The sequence below is a fragment of the Lissotriton helveticus genome, chromosome 12 (genome assembly GCF_964261635.1).
Source record: "Lissotriton helveticus chromosome 12, aLisHel1.1, whole genome shotgun sequence".
Taxonomy (NCBI): Eukaryota; Metazoa; Chordata; class Amphibia; order Caudata; family Salamandridae; genus Lissotriton; species Lissotriton helveticus.
In genome coordinates, this window is record NC_136073.1 from 917,889,367 (window position 1) to 917,912,107 (window position 22,741).

General features: G+C 49.2%; 1 protein-coding gene across 3 annotated transcripts in view; it reads left to right on the forward strand.

Annotated features, from left to right (window-relative positions):
- Positions 1-21,466, forward strand: part of LOC144799517 (uncharacterized) — a 119,861-nt gene extending 98,395 nt beyond the window's left edge. The window contains exons 6-8 of one of the 3 annotated variants that reach the window (XR_013603827.1): positions 13,859-14,035; positions 19,257-20,669; positions 20,721-21,466. Coding sequence is in view for 2 of the 3 variants with exons in the window: in XM_078670875.1 (XP_078527001.1) it covers positions 13,859-14,035; positions 19,257-20,002 (923 nt within the window). In the remaining variant the exon portion in view is untranslated. Of the gene's footprint in view, positions 1-13,858; positions 14,036-19,256 lie in introns of all 3 variants that reach the window. The other 2 variants (XM_078670875.1, XM_078670876.1) reach the window with 2 other exon arrangements.
- The last annotated feature ends 1,275 nt before the right edge of the window (positions 21,467-22,741 follow it).

Genomic DNA, 22,741 nt, shown 5'->3' on the forward strand with positions numbered 1-22,741 from the left:
TGCTCCAGATGCTCCAGTATCACCAGAATAGAATCAGGGAAGAGCAAGAACACGAGAGAAAACGTATGAAAGACACGAAAATGAAAGTGCTAGTTGCACAATCTATTCCGCAAGACAGTCAGAAGAGGGGTCCGAATCAAGCCAGTCATCCTGCAGCTCCCGTTAAAGGGAACTGCAATTATTGTAAACAGCCAGGTCATTTTATAAACGAGTGTGCAGTTCTGAAACACAACATAGCTACTGGTAAGACTAAAGAAAGACCACGTCCGCCGAGACAAGAACAAGTTTCACAGACTCCTCAGTCACAGAATGCACCACAGACAGTTACAGTACCGCAGCCTATTGCTGCAACACAGCATGTTACATCGCAGATGTACCAGTATGCACAGTCTGAGTATCCAGAGTACCAGTCATATTCATGAAACAGCCTAGAGAGGGAGGTAGGCTTGCCTCTCATCGAGATACCTGTAGATCAAGAAGGTCCCTATGTTCACAGTCAAGTATTAGGGAAAGACAGAAAGTTCTTGATCGATACAGGGGCAAGTAGGACTACAATCAGTCATGACGAGGTTCCAGGGGCTCCGCTCTCAGGCTCAAGAAATGTTTCCCTTGGATTTTCAGGAAAGCCAATAGTTAATGAAATATCTAAGCCAGTTACTCTAGAAGTAGGTCCATTGTCCCGTACTACTGATCTGTTACTTACTAAGTCATGTCCAGAAAATCTATTAGGTATTAAGACACTGAAAGAGTTAGGTGCAGTTATTTGCTGTTCCCCAGAGGGAATACGTCTGTTCCTACGTGACTTTAAGGGTCACTATGTATTACGAGATTTTGATTCAAGATTGTCTAATGTTCCACAGCATTTATGGGCGCAAGGTCCAACTGATGTAGGTTACATGCAAATCACACCCCATCGTGTGACTCTCAAACCAGGTGTAGTGTTACCCCGAATCAGACAGTACAGATTGCCACCTGAGGCTGTAGCAGCCTTATCCAAAATTATTGACGAGCTCATGGCTCAAGGAGTAGTTGTAGAAACTGACTCCAATGTATGCAATTCTCCGATCATTCCAGTCATGAAACGTACTGATCCGAATGCACCCCCAGTATATCGATTAGTGATTGATTTACGAGAGCTTAATAAATGTATCATTCCTCAGTACCCAGTTGTTCCAGACATCTCTTCCCTGTTAACAGCCATTGATTCCGAAGCCATGTTTTTCACTGTCATAGACCTCAAGAATGCATTTTTTAGTGTTCCAATTCATCCAGACAGCCAGTTTCTTTTCGGATTTTGTTTAAATGGAAGGAGCTATATGTTTACACGCGCTCCTCAAGGTTTCACAGAAAGTCCTAGTATTTACAGTCAGGCACTCAAGAGACAACTAGACAATATTCACATGCCAACTGACACTGCCCTGCTCCAGTATGTCGATGATCTACTGATCACAGCCCGTTCTGAACGTGCTTGCGAGCGAGCATCACTTACAGTTCTGTATTTTCTAGCCGAGATGGGGCACAAGGTGTCACCTTCGAAGCTTCAATTCTGTGTCCAGCAAGTGGTATACTTAGGACACTTGCTGTCCAAGAGGGGTAGGCAGTTGACACCCGACCGTATCCAGGTAATAGCGAGTCTTCCCCAGCCCAGAACCCAGAAGGAGGTACGTGCTTTTATCGGCCTTACTTCTTATTGTAGACAATGGATTCCCCAGTATGCATTTCTAGCCAAGCCACTGATACAGTTAACGACACAGGAGGCAGCCGTATCGACTGTCCTCCCTTGGACATCTGACCATACACTTAGTTTTAACGAGTTAAAGAAAGCCCTATGTCAAGCTCCAGTTCTAGCTACACCGAACTACAGTAAGCCTTTTACACTTTTCGTTACTGAACGGGAAGGTACAGCATTATCTGTTCTCACACAAGATCAAGCAGGTCAATACAAGCCCTGTGCTTATTTTTCGAGCACATTAGATCCAGTCGCCCAGGCGTTGCCTGCGTGCCTCAAGTCAGTTGCAGCCACAGCACTAGCTATCAGACAAAGTGATTCCATAGTTTTAGGACATTCCTTGACAGTACAAGTCCCACATTCAGTAGAAGTTCTTTTAAACCGAACACAAACTCAGCACTTGACAATTGCACGTTTAACAGGTTATGAATTGACACTGTTCCAGCCACACATAGAAATTAGACGCTGCAACGTTCTGAATCCTGCTACACTGTTACCATCAGTTAGTTCAAATCCAGACCCACATGATTGTGTGGAAGTAGTTAACATTACGACGAAGCCAAGACAAGATCTGACAGATATTCCGTTATCAGATCCCGACCTGACACTTTATGTAGATGGTTCATGTATGAGAACTAGTACAGGAGAACTAGTCGCCGCGTATGCAGTGACTACTGACACTGAAGTTATCAAGACACACCGTATTGACACCCTGTCCGCTCAAGCAGCAGAGCTAGTCGCTCTGACACAAGCCTGTATACATGCCAAGAACCTGAAAGTTAATGTTTACACAGATTCACGTTACGCATTCGGAGTTGTACACGACTTCGGAGTGCTCTGGCAGGAGAGAGGTTTCATGACTTCTCATGGAACCAAGATTCAGCATGGTCTCCTTATTCAAGCCCTGTTAGATGCCATACATTTACCGACATCTATTGCTATCATGAAATGCAAAGCACATACGAAAGTCACTGACATTATTTCCCAAGGTAATGATCTAGCGGACCGTACAGCCAAGCTTACAGCACAGACTCCAGACATTCCAGTAAACATGACACATACTCCAGATCCGATTACATGCATGACAGTTAAGGACCCTACACAAGATGTCATAGATATACAGTTACATGCTACTCCCGATGAAATCAAGAAATGGTCTGAACAAGGAGGGGTTCAGACAGATCAAGGATGGTTAACGAAGGGTAGAGCCACATGGTTTCTCCCCGATTCTATGGTTCAAGTCATTATCAATACCGCACATAGTCCAGCACATTTAGGAGAAAAAGCTATGTTAGACAGTATCCAGAACATTTGGTTCAACAAGCATTTACGAGCTGCAGCCAAGCAGAAAGTCCGTACCTGTATGATATGTTGTCAGTTTAATCCAGGTAAAAGTGTCCCGGTGGAACAAGGTGGTTTCCAGCCCCCTGACCACCCTTTTGAGGTCCTCCAGATGGATTATATTCAAATGGAGCGATGTCGAGGTTTCAAGTATGTCCTTGTAGTTGTATGCGCTTTGTCCAGGTGGACAGAAGCATATCCAGTCCCAGATTACACAGCCGCGACCACTGCCAAGCAGTTGGTTCGTGAATTTTTCCCTAGATATGGACTCCCTAGAGTCGTATATTCTGATAACGGTCAGCCATTCTCCTCAGAGTTAATGAAGCACGTTTCCCTGTTGTTAGGGTACCAGTGGAAGTTTCATTGTGTACGCCATCCAGAAGCAGCTGGACTAGTCGAAAGGCATAATCAGACTCTAAAAATCCGCATTGCAAAAATCTGTAAGGACAAAGATGTGGACTGGTTAATAGCTCTGCCAGTCGCTTTATTTTATATGCGTATGGTCGCACATTCCAGATCAGGTCTGTCCCCGTACGAGGTCGTATTCGGCCGCCCCCCTAACATGTGGGGTACTCCTAGACCCCGAAGTATTACCGATGTTTCATGTAATATGCTGACAGATTACCTAGCTTCCTTGATGTCTGCCCTCAACTCATGTCGTTCACAGGTTGCCGCCGCATTTCCAGACAATACCGAGGTGGCACCGCACGAGATCGTTCCAGGCTCCCTTGTGATGATCAGAAATTTCGACAGATCAAGTCCGCTGGAACCACGTTGGAAAGAGCCACGCCAGGTCCTCTTGACCACCCGTACTGCCGTCAAGTTGGAAGGCAGGAAGGGGTGGGTCCACCTTTCTCATGTAAAACTTTTCAATCCATTGAAATCAGTCTCCAAAAACATTTCCAAGGATTTCCAGGATTCAAAGGACTGCCAAAATATTGCTCTTAAGGACTGTCCCGCACAAGACATTATTACAACCCCTCCCTTGTTAGAGAAAACTCCGCAGCAGGAGTATAAGTTGAAGCTCAGGTCTAGTAAAATAAGTCAGTCAGTTTGATTGTATAAGTCCTCCCCTAGGTGAAACGGTTAAATTGTTTCTGACATGTATAAAATAGACCCCCATAGTGAGAGAGTCAGTCAAAGTTCAATCAAATGTATCGTTTTTCTGAGTTTCGTATTATTTCTCAGCATAATGATTTCCTGCACCAGCTACGCACTTTTCCTGTGTTTTCCAGTTCCTCATGTAAATATGTCTGCTAATGCTACAGTAGAGCACACGTTTAGTGATCTGCCTCCTCACGAATATTCATACCGCCTCGCTATGCGCAACAACTCATTTATCCGTATGTTACATTACTCACACCAGACCAGCAATGCCACTAATTGTTGGGTGTGTGGTCGACTCCCCCCTTTCCAGACACCGAAGGGAGTTCTGCCACTTTTTCCTTATCCATTCTCACACAATGGTTCGTGTGGAGCATGGTCCACGTTAACGTCATCCTCAACAGATATGTCTTTTCTTAACAGTACATGTTTTCCAGACAAGCAAGGTCTCCCCCACAGAACAAGTTTAGATCTAGAAAATGAAGTATATAATTTAGGTAATTATTCGTCGAATTTCATGGTCCTGAATGTTCAGTCTGATACTACTCCAGACTTACCTGCTATTTCAGTACTACCTGTCAAAGGCGAATTATGTGTCCGTAGTTATGGTTCCGTACATGTAGGTCATAGTGAATGTACTACTGTTATCAAGTATAGTGACAGTGGGAAATCTATTTTCAAAGCTTCACGTCATTCTTATTTTATTTGTGGTCAAACTGCATATGTCCGTCTGCCCCTCGATTGGGAGGGAACCTGTTACATTGCCTTCCTACTGCCACCTGTTTTCCTAGCCCCACCTGACTATTATAGGAATTCCTTCCTAGTACATACCAGACACAAGAGAAATCTCCCGATTGTCGATTATACTGAAACTGCTGCAGAGCAATTCATTGATATTGATAAAGGTGTGTTCCCTTATTTAGGCACAGTTGTAAACAGTAAGCTAATCCGTAGGCTAACAAGAACCCTTGAAGCAGTAGTAGATGAGACTGCCTCTGCTCTAGGTAACCTAACCGAAGAACAATCTGCTATGAGATTTGTCGTTTTGCAAAATCGTCTCGTCCTTGACGTCATACTGGCCGATAGGGGCGGGGCCTGTAGAGTCATCGGATCTAGTTGCTGCATTTTCATTCCAAATAACGCGCCGTCTGTTTATTCAGCTATAACCAGACTCCATAAAATTGCCCATCTGTTACACCAAGATCCAGGCACCTGGACATGGTCCGGTTGGTTCTGGAATGTAATTTCCGCATGGGGATGGAAAGTCCTGTCCTTTTTAGGTATTGCAGTAGCGATTATATTTAGCTGCTGCCTCTGTATACAATGTGGCCCTGCGATTTGCAGCATGTGTGCTACCTCTTGTATTCCTAGTCCCAAGCCCCGTTCTAAATCCCGTTCCAAGACAATTCGAGACGAGCAAATGGTACTGTATGAAATGATAGATGGTATCATGAAAATTGATGTTTCCTGATGGAAACGTAGTGACAAGGAGGGAATGTGGAAAAGTAAATTTTGCCATGTTCTGTGTCCCTACGCTTCATCCATCATATGTTATGTGTGCATGACCAATATGCATATGTTATTCCCCATGCCTGATTAATGACGCAATTACAGTTGTGTCCACCTCTAGTATGCCATTTCCCAGTCTTCGTGAATACTACGAATATCAGGCCTATGTAAAGTAATGTTGCCACGATTCTTAGTGTGCACGTTATTCCATTATAATATCCCCGTTTCTAGGCCTCAAAAGGGCCTAGACCACAGATTCAGCTCCTGTCTCCTGAAAGCCTCGCTAAGGAGCGATACAGCCCCCACCTGTATCCTCGACCCTTCACTTACTTCCTGCCTCGCAGTGCCCGGTGCAGCTTGGCTCTGCCTCTTAGTCTGCCAAAAGTATGTTATAGTTCCAGTTATCAGTTCAGTCCTCCTCTTCTGCATTCCTAAGCTACTGAACTGCATCAATAGTTTCCGTCATTGTCTAGCCTTCTCGTCTCCACGTTAGAAAATACTGTATTTAATGGTCATTTAATATTCTTCATCACGCACTACATGTAGAATAATGCATGGTCCAGTCCTAGAATCAAGTTAGCTTTTCCCCTCATGACTTCTAGTTTATATCAACATGTTCCCTAAACATCAGATACCAGATAGGGTTTAGGTACATGTCGCTCCGACCCTTCAGACTCTAGTCTCTGCTCCTAGCACAGAGTTCATAGCCCCCAGCTTCTCCTAGTAATACGTCATTGCCAGTTTTCGCGCACCATTAGGTTAGAGGTCCCGGCTCCTTAGGTAGCCCCCTCCAAAATTTCCGCCCATTCATGACATATTCTGTTACGTTTGCACCACATGTCTATGTATACGCCCAGTTACACCTCTTTTTACTGTTATCTCTCGCGACTGCTACGCGTTACGCCTTCTGCTCCACCCACTGCTACGCCTACTGCAATGTAATGCTATGTGTTTGCGCTATGTATATAAGTCAATGTTTTGTTATTAAATGTTAGCGCGCTCATCCCAGACCCAGCCCCGGCAGCTGCCGGGCCTTATTATCCTATTCCCATGCAGGTTGTCCTGATCCTGTCCTTATGCTGTAATAAACCTGCAGAAACTCCTACTACCTCGAATCTTGACTCTTATTTTATTGAGCTATCTGTTATGCTATAAGTCTAGTCAAAAATAGGGTATTATTTATTTATTTACCACAGTTAGGATGAAGAGATACCACGTCATGGTCTGGGGTCTTGGACAGAATGAGAAGAGGTCTTTCTGGTATCTCGAAACTGAGATCGGATGAGAAGAGACCTCCCCGTGATATGGGAAGGGTTGGGAGAGACCTCCCCGTGATATGGGAGGGGTTGGGAGAGACCTCCCCGTGATATGGGATGGGAGAGACCTCCCCATGATATGGGAGGGGTTGGGAGAGACCTCCTCGTGATATGGGTTGGGAGAGACCTCCCCGTGATATGGGAGGGGTTGGGAGAGACCGACCCATGATATGGGATGGGTTGGGAGAGATCTCCCCGTGATATGGGATGGGTTGGGAGAGATCTCCCCGTGATATGGGAGGGGTTGGGAGAGACCGCCCCATGATATGGGAAGGGTTGGGAGAGACCTCCCCATGATATGGGATGGGTTGGGAGAGATCTCCCCGTGATATGGGATGGGTTGGGAGAGACCTCCCCATGATATGGGAGGGGTTGGGAGAGACCTCCCCATGATATGGGAGGGGTTGGGAGAGACCTCCTCGTGATATGGGAGGGGTTGGGAGAGACCTCCTCGTGATATGGGAAGGGTTGGGAGAGACCTCCCCATGATATGCGAAGGGTTGGGAGAAACCTCCCCGTGATGTGGGAGGGGTTGGGAGAGACCTCCTCGTGATATGGGAGGGGTTGGGAGAGACCTCCCCATGATATGGGAGGGGTTGGGAGAGACCTCCTCGTGATATGGGTTGGGAGAGACCTCCCCATGATATGGGAGGGGTTGGGAGAGACCTCCCCATGATATGGGAAGGGTTGGGAGAGACCTCCCCATGATATGGGAGGGGTTGGGAGAGACCTCCTCGTGATATGGGAGGGGTTGGGAGAGACCTCCTCGTGATATGGGAGGGGTTGGGAGAGACCTCCCCGTGATATGAGAAGGGTTGGGAGAGACCTCCTCGTGATATGGGAAGGGTTGGGAGAGATCTCCCCGTGATATGGGATGGGTTGGGAGAGACCTCCCCGTGATATGGGAAGGGTTGGGAGAGATCTCCTCGTGATATCCTGAGAGACATGGTCACCCCCTACAAGGCCCCTAGACTCCTACGCTCTGACAACGAACGCCTGGCCACCGTCCCGAGATTCAGGAAGGCACGCACTGGCGGTAGACGGTTCGCAGTAAAAGCGTCTGCAGGATGGAACTCACTCCCCCGCTTCCTGCGACTGGAACCCTGCCACCTCCTCTTCCGTAAAAAACTGAAAACTCTGCTTTTCCCCAAATAAGCTCCCCTTCCCCCTCTGGTCTCCACTTGTATCATTAGCGCGGGGATGCCTCCGGGTCACCAGGCGCTTTATAAATCGCTAAATAAATAAATAAATAAACTAAATAAATATGGGAAGGGTTGGGAGAGACCTCCCCATGATATGCGAAGGGTTGGGAGAGACCTCCCAAGATATGGGGTGGGTTGGGAGAGACCGCCCCATGATATGGGAGGGGTTGGGAGAGACCTCCTCGTGATATGGGAAAGGTTGAGAGAGACCTCCCCATGATATGGGAGGGGTTGGGAGAGACCTCCTCGTGATATGGGAAGGGTTGGGAGAGACCTCCCCATGATATGGGATGGGTTGGGAGAGACCTCCTCGTGATATGGGAGGGGTTGGGAGAGACCTCCCCATGATATGGGAGGGGTTGGGAGAGACCTCCTCGTGATATGGGAAGGGTTGGGAGAGACCTCCCCTTGATATGGGAAGGGTTGGGAGAGACCTCTCCCCATGATATGGGAAGGGTTGGGAGAGACCTCCTCGTGATATGGGAAGGGGTTGGGAGAGACGTCCCCATGATATGGGAGGGGTTGGGAGAGACCTCCTCGTGATATGGGTTGGGAGAGACCGCCCCATGATATGGGAGGGGTTGGGAGAGACCTCCTCGTGATATGGGAAGGGTTGGGAGAGACCTCCCCTTGATATGGGAAGGGTTGGGAGAGACCTCTCCCCATGATATGGGAAGGGTTGGGAGAGACCTCCCCATGATATGGGAGGGGTTGGGAGAGACCTCCTCGTGATATGGGTGGGGAGAGACCTCCCCATGATATGGGAAGGGTTGGGAGAGACCTCTCCCCGTGATATGGGAGGGGTTGGGAGAGACCGCCCCATGATATGGGAAGGGTTGGGAGAGACCTCCCCATGATATGGGATGGGTTGGGAGAGACCTCCCCGTGATATGGGAAGGGTTGGGAGAGATCTCCCCGTGATATGGGAAGGGTTGGGAGAGACCTCCCCATGATATGGGATGGGTTGGGAGAGACCTCCCTGTGATATGGGATGGGTTGGGAGAGACCTCCCCAGGATATGGGAAGGGTTGGGAGAGACCTCCTCGTGATATGGGAGTGGTTGGGAGAGACCTCCCCTTGATATGGGAAGGGTTGGGAGAGACCTCCTCGTGATATGGGAGGGGTTGGGAGAGACCTCCCCATGATATGGGAAGGGTTGGGAGAGACCGCCCCATGATATGGGAAGGGTTGAGAGAGACCTCCCCATGATATGGGATGGGTTGGGAGAGACCTCCCCGTGATATGGGAAGGGTTGGGAGAGACCTCCCCATGATATGCGAAGGGTTGAGAGAGACCTCCCCGTGATATGGGAGGGGTTGGGAGAGATCTCCCCATGATATGGGAAGGGTTGGGAGAGACCTCCCCGTGATATGGGAAGGGTTGGGAGAGACCTCCCCATGATATGGGAAGGGTTGGGAGAGACCTCCCCGTGATATGGGAGGGGTTGGGAGAGATCTCCCCATGATATGGGAAGGGTTGGGAGAGACCTCCCCGTGATATGGGAAGGGTTGGGAGAGATCTCCCCATGATATGGGAAGGGTTGGCAGAGACCTCCCCGTGATATGGGATGGGTTGGGAGAGATCTCCCCATGATATGGGAAGGGTTGGGAGAGACCTCCCCGTGATATGGGAAGGGTTGGGAGAGATCTCCCCATGATATGGGAAGGGTTGGGAGAGACCTCCCTGTGATATGGGATGGGTTGGGAGAGACCTCCCCAGGATATGGGAAGGGTTGGGAGAGACCTCCTCGTGATATGGGAGTGGTTGGGAGAGACCTCCCCTTGATATGGGAAGGGTTGGGAGAGACCTCCTCGTGATATGGGAGGGGTTGGGAGAGACCTCCCCATGATATGGGAAGGGTTGGGAGAGACCGCCCCATGATATGGGAAGGGTTGAGAGAGACCTCCCCATGATATGGGATGGGTTGGGAGAGACCTCCCCGTGATATGGGAAGGGTTGGGAGAGACCTCCCCATGATATGCGAAGGGTTGAGAGAGACCTCCCCGTGATATGGGAGGGGTTGGGAGAGATCTCCCCATGATATGGGAAGGGTTGGGAGAGACCTCCCCGTGATATGGGAAGGGTTGGGAGAGACCTCCCCATGATATGGGGAGGGTTGGGAGAGACCTCCCCGTGATATGGGAGGGGTTGGGAGAGATCTCCCCATGATATGGAAAGGGTTGGGAGAGACCTCCCCGTGATATGGGAAGGGTTGGGAGAGATCTCCCCATGATATGGGAAGGGTTGGGAGAGACCTCCCCGTGATATGGGATGGGTTGGGAGAGATCTCCCCATGATATGGGAAGGGTTGGGAGAGACCACCCCGTGATATGGAAGGGGTTGGGAGAGATCTCCCCATGATATGGGAAGGGTTGGGAGAGACCTCCCCATGATATGGGATGGGTTGGGAGAGATCTCCCCATGATATGGGATGGGTTGGGAGAGACCTCCCCATGATATGGGAAGGGTTGGGAGAGACCTCCCCATGATATGGGAAGGGTTGGGAGAGACCTCCCCATGATATGGGATGGGTTGGGAGAGACCTCCCCATGATATGGGATGGGTTGGGAGAGACCTCCCCATGATATGGGAAGGGTTGGGAGAGACCTCCCCATGATATGGGATGGGTTGGGAGAGACCTCCCCGTGATATGGGATGGGTTGGGAGAGACCTCCCCATGATATGGGAAGGGTTGGGAGAGACCTCCCCATGATATGGGAAGGGTTGGGAGAGACCTCCTCGTGATATGGGATGGGTTGGGAGAGACCGCCCCATGATATGGGAGGGGTTGGGAGAGACCTCCTCGTGATATGGGAAGGGTTGGGAGAGACCTCCCCATGATATGGGATGGGTTGGGAGAGACCTCCCCATGATATGGGAAGGGTTGGGAGAGACCTCCCCGTGATATGGGAAGGGTTGGGAGAGACCTCCCCATGATATGGGAAGGGTTGGGAGAGACCTCCCCGTGATATGGGAGGGGTTGGGAGAGATCTCCCCATGATATGGGAGGGGTTGGGAGAGACCTCCCCTTGATATGGGAAGGGTTGGGAGAGATCTCCCCATGATATGGGAAGGGTTGGGAGAGACCTCCCCATGATATGGGAAGGGTTGGGAGAGACCTCCCCATGATATGGGAAGGGTTGGGAGAGACCTCCCCGTGATATGGGAAGGGTTGGGAGAGATCTCCCCGTGATATGGGAAGGGTTGGGAGAGACCTCCCCATGATATGGGAAGGGTTGGGAGAGACCTCCCCATGATATGGGAAGGGTTGGGAGAGACCTCCCCGTGATATGGGAGGGGTTGGGAGAGATCTCCCCATGATATGGGAAGGGTTGGGAGAGACCTCCCCATGATATGGGGTGGGTTGGGAGAGATCTCCCCATGATATGGGAAGGGTTGGGAGAGATCTCCCCATGATATGGGAAGGGTTGGGAGAGACCTCCCCATGATATGGGAAGGGTTGGGAGAGACCTCCCCCTGATATGGGAAGGGTTGGGAGAGATCTCCCCATGATATGGGAAGGGTTGGGAGAGACCTCCCCATGATATGGGAAGGGTTGGGAGAGACCTCCCCATGATATGGGAAGGGTTGGGAGAGACCTCCCCGTGATATGGGAGGGGTTGGGAGAGATCTCCCCGTGATATGGGAAGGGTTGGGAGAGACCTCCCCATGATATGGGAAGGGTTGGGAGAGACCTCCCCATGATATGGGAAGGGTTGGGAGAGACCTCCCCGTGATATGGGAGGGGTTGGGAGAGATCTCCCCGTCCCCATGATATGGGAAGGGTTGGGAGAGACCTCCCCGTGATATGGGAGGGGTTGGGAGAGACCTCCTCGTGATATGGGAAGGGTTAGGAGAGACCTCCCCGTGATATGGGAAGGGTTGGGAGAGACCTCCCCATGATATGGGATGGGTTGGGAGAGACCTCCCCATGATATGGGAGGGGTTGGGAGAGACCTCCCCATGATATGGGAAGGGTTAGGAGAGACCTCCCCATGATATGGGAAGGGTTAGGAGAGACCTCCCCATGATATGGGAGGGGTTGGGAGAGACCTCCCCATGATATGGGAGGGGTTGGGAGAGACCTCCCTGTGATATGGGATGGGTTGGGAGAGACCTCCCCGTGATATGGGAAGGGTTGGGAGAGACCTCCCCGTGATATGGGAGGGGTTGGGAGAGACCTCCTCGTGATATGGGAAGGGTTGGGAGAGACCTCCCCGTGATATGGGAGGGGTTGGGAGAGACCTCCTCGTGATATGGGAAGGGTTGGGAGAGACCTCCTCGTGATATGGGAAGGGTTGGGAGAGACCTCCCCATGATATGGGAAGGGTTGGGAGAGACCTCCCCGTGATATGGGAAGGGTTGGGAGAGACCGCCCCATGATATGGGAAGGGTTAGGAGAGACCTCCCCATGATATGGGAAGGGTTAGGAGAGACCTCCCCATGATATGGGAGGGGTTGGGAGAGACCTCCCCATGATATGGGAGGGGTTGGGAGAGACCTCCCTATGATATGGGATGGGTTGGGAGAGACCTCCCCGTGATATGGGAAGGGTTGGGAGAGACCTCCCCGTGATATGGGATGGGTTGGGAGAGACCTCCCCGTGATATGGGAGGGGTTGGGAGAGACCTCCTCGTGATATGGGAAGGGTTGGGAGAGACCTCCCCGTGATATGGGAGGGGTTGGGAGAGACCTCCTCGTGATATGGGAAGGGTTGGGAGAGACCTCCTCGTGATATGGGAAGGGTTGGGAGAGACCTCCCCATGATATGGGAAGGGTTGGGAGAGACCTCCCCGTGATATGGGAAGGGTTGGGAGAGACCTCGCCATGATATGGGAGGGGTTGGGAGAGACCTCCCCATGATATGGGAGGGGTTGGGAGAGACCTCCCCATGATATGGGAAGGGTTGGGAGAGACCGCCCCGTGATATGCTTCTCCTGTAACACATGTGCAGTCAGTCAGTGGTCGCTTCTCCGCAGGTGACTGACAGTTCAGCGCTTGTGTTTCTTGGGTTCAGATGGGAAACGCGCTCTCCTGAGACGCGATGTTTGAGACGCCTTCGAACTGTTTCACTGCTGGAAGGGGACAAAGTAGCGCCATTGCTTTGCGGTCCTCAGCTCTTGGAAGCTGCCTTTCTGTTGGTGAAATATTACAGTTTCAGAAGTTCCTTTACTTAGATGGCACTTTGATGGACACTAGAGATGCTCATTCGATTTAATATTTACTTCTTTGCCACTGCTTGAAAAGCTCCTATGTCATTAAGATGTGTGAATCTCTGATCAGCCTTAACTGCTTCCTACCTTACTTCCCACCATCCCCGCCGGTTCCTTGGAACTGCCCTGAAGCAGGCTTGTTTTAGCTATATATAATGTCTAATAAATGCATATCATTTTTAGCCCCTGCATCGTAAGAAGACTGCTGACGGGTCTGAGACAGCCAGCTGGTGGTTTACGTAAAATGTAAATTCCCATAAATAAATAAAGTTTTGTTCTCCCTATAATGTAAGAACGCATGTGATTGGTGTGATTGAGGGAATGAATATATCTCTGACTGTAACCGCAGAAACAGCCTTTTTAGTATTTTCACATGCCGTGGAATGTTGTATAACAAGTATATGTATGTTGTAACATATTTTAATGTGTCCACTTATATTACAGGAAATGAGCTGGATTCATCCCCTATAAAATGTGAAGCTGAGACAGACCCCATCAGGAACCAGGATGCTAACAGAGACGAGATCTACTCTGTCGCGCATCAGGACATTGAAAGAGACGCAATCTACTGCGTCGAGCTCGAGGACTCTGAACGCGAGGAGAGCCTGTACAATTCCTCAGGTGAGTAAACTGTACTTTGCGTCTTGGAATCAGAAGTGACACATTTACAGTAATTTACTTTCCAGGCTTAAGGAATGAAAGGATCTATGTTTTTTCTGGTATCTTTGTACGTCTCAAGTCATCTTCTCTCCCCTTTGCTGAGCTGCAGCTTCTCTGATTAGCGTCACATATTTCCACGATCAAGAGGATCCCGTGGCCTGGCTCTTGTTTCTTTGCATGGGCAGTGTTGTGGAGGCTACCAAACTAACCCTCCCTCAGTGCCAGCCCCCTGACTCGTACTCAAGACCCGGAATGCGTAAATAAAGTGCCATTAATCTGAATTTTTAGGTCTCACCTAGCGTTGCAGCACATGCGCTGCTCGCTCGGCGAGAGATAATGTGGATGAGGGGTTTTCAGAAGGGGACTCGAAGCCCCGCTCCTCATTTTCATTGGCTTGCGTCACCTTTTATGCTAAACGGTCGCCTGCCATTGGAAATGGGGTATTTTTGTTGCCACTCTTTCGTCCGGCCTATCCAGCCTGGCTCATCTGCTTTGCGGCTGTCGCAAAGCGATGTCTTATCTTTGTTAGGGGGACATCTGTTTTCACTCAGCCACGTGTTTATTTTTGCATCGCACTTTCACTTAAAGTGAAAGTGAAGGCGCAATGCAAATCTAAACAAGTGGCTGAGTGAAAACAGATGGCGAGCGCTTGTTGCCTCCAGTTCGTACTTCCAGCGGGTAGAGGCAGACCAGTGGGAATTGGCACGCTTTTGCCTCAGGCAAACACGTGGAGGGCAGGCTCGGTAAGGGGACCCAGAAACAGGAGACCCAGCCCCCTGCCTCGGGTAGGACTGGAGGCGCATGGCACAAGGCTCCCCACCACCCTCGTGCTGCAGGCCGGTCACACGGGCTCCTCTCCGCCACTGTCACCTCCCTCAGTGGGCCTCGGAGGTCCAGTGGTAAGCAGGTACCCTCTCGCTGCCTCCTCTCACACTGGCTTTCACCTCAGGCTTGGACCCAGCTTGCCTCGGATCACATCTAGGTTAATTAGAGAAAACACACCATGAAAGCTTCTCACAACCTGAGCTGCTTTGGACATCACCCCGAGGAGATAGGGGACGCGGGTCGAAGCTTGTCCCAGGAACGTGCCGCCTACACTAGAATGTCAACATTTGTAATAAGATTGTTTCTTTTTTTCTAGCACCCATTTCTGGGATTCCTTTCCACCCCTCCACCTCGCTGGTGCAGCCAGAGCCAGGGCTGAGAGCCTTGGGCGGGCATTCTTCTAGACAAAGCAGGAGAGACCACCATGCCTTCCGCCGGCCTTTCCCAGCCCCCTGCTGGAATCTCCTGTGGTCCACTCGAGCCAGGGGTGTCCAACGTAGCTCAGAGAGGGCAAGATCCATGGCAGATTTTCAGAATGAACATGGATAATTCAGTTGACCTTTGGATTAGTTCAAAGTAAATGTAAGTCTCGGATGCTGTGTTTCAAGGCAAGGACCGAGTTAAGGCCACAGTATAGCGCCATGAGGCCCATACATCTTCCTCAGCTGGATCTGAGCTTTTCGTCACGTCTTTTCTGTCAGGGCTATTCAAGTTGTCTATTTCCTAGTGCAGGTGTGGGTCTACAAGTCTCAGCATGCAGAGGGCTTTTTACTAAAAAAACCAATGCTTTGTGTGACGGGCCCCCACGTAACCTGGAACCGCAGTGACTGGCGTCGCTTGACATCTGCTGACTTTATAACAATTCTTTTGTTTTTGAGCGGCTCGATGATGATGTTTCCAAAATTAATACACAAATGATGCTCTCCACATTTACTTTTCAGTAAGAAAATGCCCCCTAATCTCCTTCACATTTTTGGTAATATGTAGGAGCGCGCAGTCTATTTACAAAGCTTCCCGATTAACATTCACCAGAGTCTAACTCAATGTATTTCCTAATATTCTAATTTTGAACGTTTAGAGCAAGTCACAAGTTTATAGCACGATTTTCTTCTTTTGATGCATATAAGAGGAGGGAGCCATAATGTGATTAAAAAAAAAAGCATAGTGCAAAGTCTAATATTCCAAACCTGGGATCGCATAAGTGCCTGCCGAGTATCATGCCTGCCATATAACTGGCATCGTAGATCCATTTCTAACCCAAATAGCCTCATAAAAGCAATCCATGATGACAAATGCACATGAGCGTGTTGGGCATTACCGCGACCATTTTGGCATCCGTTCTACCTCTACCTATGCAGTGTATGACTAAAGGGCTGCCCTATGTTTTCCTGAGTGTCCCAGTGATGCAAGAGGGGTAAAGGAGAACACTGTATGGATGTAATGAATGATGGTTACCCACGGCAACCGATCGCAGCTTAGTGCTGTTTGATGGGAGTGACACAGGCATATTTCCCTGAGAATGCGCGTGCGCACGTATGTGGCTAGTGACAGAATGCGAGTCATGTCACCCCCACACTACAGATGCCACCTAGTCGGATGTTATAATGTACTATGTTCACAAAGCAAATAGGTGTGTTGATTGATGTGTGCCGGACGCGCTCCTGGTTCGATAACACAGGTGCATTGGCAAGCACTTCACACTTGGGAAGTAACATGTTGTTTACATAATGATACACTATAATCTGTTTATTGTGTCTTCCTCTTTCTTGTATTTTCAGATGGTGATATGAATGTCAATCAGATAATTATCTGTTTACTTATTACTAAGGAGCAGCTATCTGCCCTTACATAAAACAGGATTGGGGCCCCCCATCCTCTGCTTCATCCAGGGAGGACGTGTTTCTTTGCCCTGAAGAAAGTCCAGGACCCTCGTGGCCTACACAGGACTGAAACATGTTGGGAGTAGGGTCATAGGACCATAACACTCCCACTGACCCGTTTTAATATCCCTGACAGATCCACGAATAAAGGGATACTGGGATCTGTCTGCCGGTTTTTAAACTCCCCCGGCCATATCTCACTAAGAGCTCCCTGGAACACTGCCCACCCTGACCTTTAGACATCCGGGTGACCCGATGATGAAGCATGACACCTCTCGGGTGTGTGAGGGTAATGAAAACAAAAGGAATCCTTTCCTACCCCACTCCCTAGTGGGTACTGACTTCACTTATTAGCTTCCCTATCTTATCTTACTAAGATTCATCTTGGTTAAACTGTGGACTTTGTTCAGGTTCTCGTTTAGTGTTCATACACGGGAGGACGTAATCTTGACTTCCGCTAGAAGCAGAAGACCTGGTTCTGACGAGGCGCACACCTGCTCATCGCCAGGAACTCTGCCTGATGATACTGCGCTATCCAAATCTGCATAAAATGCCCTAATTCAGCCCGCAACCAGTCACGTGAACCTTCTCCAAGTGTATGGCTGTAGTGAGTCCATTTCTCAGAAGAAAGCACAGTGTTTAGCCATACCTCGAATACTGGTTCACCCTAGACTCAACTCCTGCCTCCATTCTCTACTGCCTTGGCTTGCATGGAACGTATGGCAAGACAGAATCAACCCAGGTTCATTTATTACCTGGGAGCAGTTTTGGACACTCAAGAGACAGGAGTGTTGCTTCATCAGAGATATTATTGGTGATCCCGCTGAAGTGGCTCTCTCCGCAGACAGCGCATCCCAGGCTCTGCCAAAGGTGGTCCCTGCTGTCTTCACGGCATCTTCCATTGTTGAGAGCGAAACGCACACGTGTTTAGGCCTCTCCTCCAGTTTCTGAATGATCACTCAAGTCAATGCTCAGGAAACGTGGAGAGCGGACTGATGCTAACACCAGCAGTGCAATCCTACCCGTTACAATGCGAACAGAAACATCTGGCGGGTGCTCCCTTCATCAGTACATTCTGTGTCAAACCGGTATGACAGACGCCTCTCAAACTGGCTGGGGCTGTTTATATTAATTAACGTCATCTACAAGGCACAGGGTCCCAGCAGGAGCCCTCCTTGCTCATCAGTCTTCTGGAACTCAGGGCGCCCCCCTAGCTCTGCAATCCTTCCTGCCTGCATTCCCTAGAAACTCACAGCTCATCCAGACAGACAGCATGACACCAGTGTATCTGCACAAGCAAAGGAGGGGTGTGATGGGGAGTGTCCTGACTTACCATCGCCAGAATCACAACCCATTGCAGTCCATCTTTCAGGGGTAGGCCGTGTGAACCAGACTCCTTCCTTTCTATGGTGCCGCCAACTCATCCCCAGCTGCAGACACCGAGCCCATTAACATGTCCCTGGCAAGAGGTCTGCCTGGTGTGCTGCGGTCGGACTGTTTCCCCCCCCTCACCAAACTATCTTCTCATTTGTACCACGGAGGCAGCATGAGAACTTCATGTAATTAACAGATTAGGTACCTGTAGGCAGAGAAGGTGTAGAATAGTTTGAATAAATGTCCACTGTTTAAAGGCCACTATATACCATTCACTGTCAAATTACAACTCCGCAGCTATTTCGCGAGCACCCTTCCGGTCAGGGGTCATGAGCGATGGCTGCTCGCTCGGTCAGATACATAACATAAGCACATCATCAGCAGACCTCTCTCTAGAGGGGTGTGAACCATGCCAAACTCTCATAGTCTGTGTAAGGGTTACCAGCCCTGCCACTCCCAGGGCTCACACGCGTTAAAAACAGAGGGCCCGCCTGAACAACAGGCAAGTAAGTGTCAATGGCCTGCTTGTACGTAGGGGTGATGCAGTCATGAACACTGCCAGCTCTATCTTTCAGACACATAACATAGGTTAAACATATTTTGAGTAACCACAAATACATTTTCATTCATTCATTCATTCATATTTTGACCATGAGCTTTCCCAAATCTACAGACATTTAAATAAGTCACAAACATGCCTGTGTTCAGCGGTGTGACCCTTTGCCAGTCCGATGGCCACGCATGTAAAATATGTCACTGGAATGTGTTTTTATACAGAGAACATGAGACGTGCCAGCTCCATGGGCAGTTTAAAGAGGCCACGTGATTTACAATACAGATGTGACGCGCCCTGGCAATGGTGGTGGTAAAAGGCATCGAAACCGTCTCTGACCTGTCTCTGTAAAGCGATCAAGGGTCCTGCCAGGGCCAGAAGTCAGACATGTAAACCAGGCCATGAGCTGTGTCCGTCCCATCAGTTGGTTCTTTCAAAGGTTTGCTGGGCTTTATGGGAGCCCTTCAGATTAGCCTGTAACTGTGTAGGCAGAATGAATGTTCATGTGTAATGTTTCACACAAAGTAACGATTTGACTCTGAATCCGCAGGTGAAAGACACTGGAGCAGAATAAAGAGAAGTGAAGATTCTGAACCTGCTTGTGAAGTGGATCCATTCATATCATTACTTGAGAGAACTGGACCCATCTCTGAACATCAAATAAACAGTGAGGACAAGGTGTGGTCCGAGCGCAACCTGGAACTGGGATCACAAAGAATTTGTCTGCGTAAAAGTGGTTGTAGTGAGTTGGCAGATGGCAGTTCACAATTAGAAACTCTTGCATTACCAAGGCAGTCGAGAAGTAAAGAAATCGAGGGCCATCTGAGTCGTACAAGTGATTCAAGTCAGTCAAACGCACCAAAAGGCAGGAGCCCGTATATCTGTACGACATATGCTAAAGTATTCCACGAGAGAAAGAACTTCAGCACACATCTGCAAACGCATGCAAAAGTCTTTCGTTTTCAGTGTATTTATTGTGAGAAACAATTCAACCACAAAGGACATTTCTATACGCACATGAGGACTCATACGAAAGAGACCCCGTTTACATGCACTGAATGTGGGAAAAGCTTCAGTCAGAAAGGAAACCTCAAGACTCACTTGAAGACTCATTCTGAAGAGCGTCCTTTCCAGTGCCCCGACTGTGGGAAAGGATTTAAATTGAAAGGTAATCTTGTTGAGCACCGAGCGGCACACTCAGGATATTCCATAGCTCGACCGTATCAATGCATTGACTGCGGGAAAAGATTTAATCGTAAAGGAAAATATGAAGCACATATGAGAATACACATGTGAGGACTTTTTTTTCTTATAAACAAATTTTAAACAAATGTCATTTAAATTTTGAGCACATCCAGTCCTGAAAGGCCTTCACATAAATGTATCATCAACAACACAGCAGGCCTCAATGGACCCTGAGTATCGAATCCCCATAAAACATGCACAGGAAGGACCCCGCCCCTCTGAACCCCAGACAGTAAGGATACCCATGGTATCATCTCTTCCACAATGCAAGACTTTTACAGCTAGATTCATCATCGTAAAATTGGCTCGCAAAGGGCCAGATTCTGAGAATCTGGCCCTTTGTGAGCTCAATTTTTGCATTTGAGGTTCATCATCCCAAATGCAAAAATCGCTAATTGCGAAATCGCATATTTGCGAGGAATTGCATTTAAGGAATCTCTATTTGAGATTCCTTAAATGCAATTCATTAACCATTTTCTATTTGCAAATTCGCTATTTCAAGCCGCTATTTACCACGAAGTCAGACTTCGTGGTAAATAGCGAAAACTCAGAAAAAAGCACTTTAGTGCATTTATCTAAGTTGCATGTCACACACACATGTCCTTTAAACATGTGTGTGCGCAACATCTGGCTACATTTACATTTCAGGGATGCTACAGGGTGTCCTTTGGACACCCCTGAAATCGCATCCTTATTTGCAATTAGCAAATTGCTAATTGCAAATAAGGAATGACTCCCCATTCATTCCTATGGGCCTTTGGGCCCATAGGAATGAATGGGGAGTCATTCCTTATTTGCGATTAGCAATTTGCTAATCGCAAATAAAGAAGCTGTAGAAATCGCAATTAAAATTGCGATTTCTACATGAATCCCGTTTTGCAAGTCCTTAATAGCGATTCCTTAATAATCGCTATTAAGACTCGCAAAACTGGACAATGATGAATCTAGGGGTTAGTCTCCAAATGTTCCCGTGCTTCTCATGGCAACCCCTTGCTTGAAAGACCGCAACCTCTATCTCCATGCACCTGTCCATGGCTGCCCTCAAACCACTCACCGGGGCAGGGATCCCGCACTACAGTGTTGGGCAATGTGACGCTTGGCGAACACCAACCCCAGAAACAAGAGATGCTGTTCATATCGGTTCCCTCCGATCTCCTCTGTGCTATGAAGAAGGACCAGTTTCAGCTCAAGAGGAATCTGCCATGCTAGTACCCGGGCCAAGCCAGAGGTCACCCTACGCCAGAACCGCTGCATTACCATGCAGCTTCACGCCATGTGTAACAAGCATTGGCATAGCCAATAGGTCTCGCCTTTGGGGCCTTATAAGTGTTTAGGCAGATCTATTGACTTTGCCAATGTGTTTAAGCTGTGCTGTAGAGAAGTGTGGCTGCTGTGCAGCAGGCTGAAAAATTGTAATAAAAAAGTGCCAGAAGCATTTTTGTTACCTTGTATATGACCAAAAAGGCATTATGTCCAACAGAACGACGTATTAAAAAATGTATGTACAATAAAAAATATCCTTATTTTTCTTTTATTCTTGCAATGCTTGTTTCTGCCTATTCCAATGGTTGTTTGTTAAAGTTTTTTTTGAGGGGGCATGAACAATTGGAGGTTGAAGGTTGTGAACTAGTACCTGTATTATAACACTAGCAGCGACCAGACGCTAGGGGAGAATCAACAGATGTCAGATTCCGAGAGCAGGCTGAGGTGGTGTTGAGTGATGCTGTGCTGGCCCTGAGTGATGCTGTGCTGGCCCTGAGTGATGCTGTGGTGGTGCTGAGTGATGCTGTGGTGACCCTGAGTGAAGTGTGATGGTGCCGACTGATGATGTGGTGGTGATGAGTGATGCTGGGGTGGTGCTGAGTGGTGCTGAGTGATGCTGTGGTGGCCTTGAGTGATGCTGTGGTAGTGCTGACTGATGCTGTGGTAGTGCTGAGTGATGCTGTGGTGGAGCGGAGTGATGCTGTGGTGGTACTGAGTGATGCTGTGGTAGTGCTGAGTGATGCTGTGGTAGTGATGCTGTGTTGGCCCTGAGTGATGCTCTGGTGTCACTGAGTGATGCTGTGGTGGCGCTGAGTGATTCTGTGGTGATGCTGTGGTGGTGCTGAGTGATGCTCAGGTGGCGCTGAGTGTTGCTGTGGTGGTGCTGAGCAAAGCTGTGGTGGTGCAGAGTGATGCTGAGTGATGCTGTGGTGGCGCTGAGTGTTGCTGTGTTGGCCGTGAGTGATGCTTTGATGGAGCTGAGTGATGCTGTTGTGGCCCTGAGTGAGAGCTGTGGTGGCCCTGAGTGATGCTGTGCTGGCCGTGAGTGATGCTGTGGTGGCCCTGAGTGATGCTGTGGTGGCCCTGAGTGATGCTGTGCTGGCCCTGAGTGATGCTGTGCTGGCCCTGAGTGATGCTGTGGTGGTGCTGAGTGATGCTGTGGTGACCCTGAGTGATGTGTGATGGTGCCGATTGATGCTGTGGTGGTGCTGAGTGATGCTGTGGTGGTGCTGAGTGATGCTCTGGTGGCCTTGAGTGATGCTGTGGTGGTGCTGAGTGATGCTGTGGTAGTGCTGAGTGATGCTGTAGTGGAGCTGAGTGATGCTGTGGTAGTGCCGAGTGATGCTGTGGTAGTGCCGAGTGATGCTGTGGTGGTGTTGAGTGATGCTGTGTTGGCCCTGAGTGATGCTGTGGTGTCACTGAGTGATGCTGTGGTGGCGCTGAGTGATTCTGTGGTGATGCTGTGGTGGTGCTGAGCAAAGCTGTGGTGGTGCTGAGTGGTGCAGTGGTGGTGCTGAGTGATGCTGT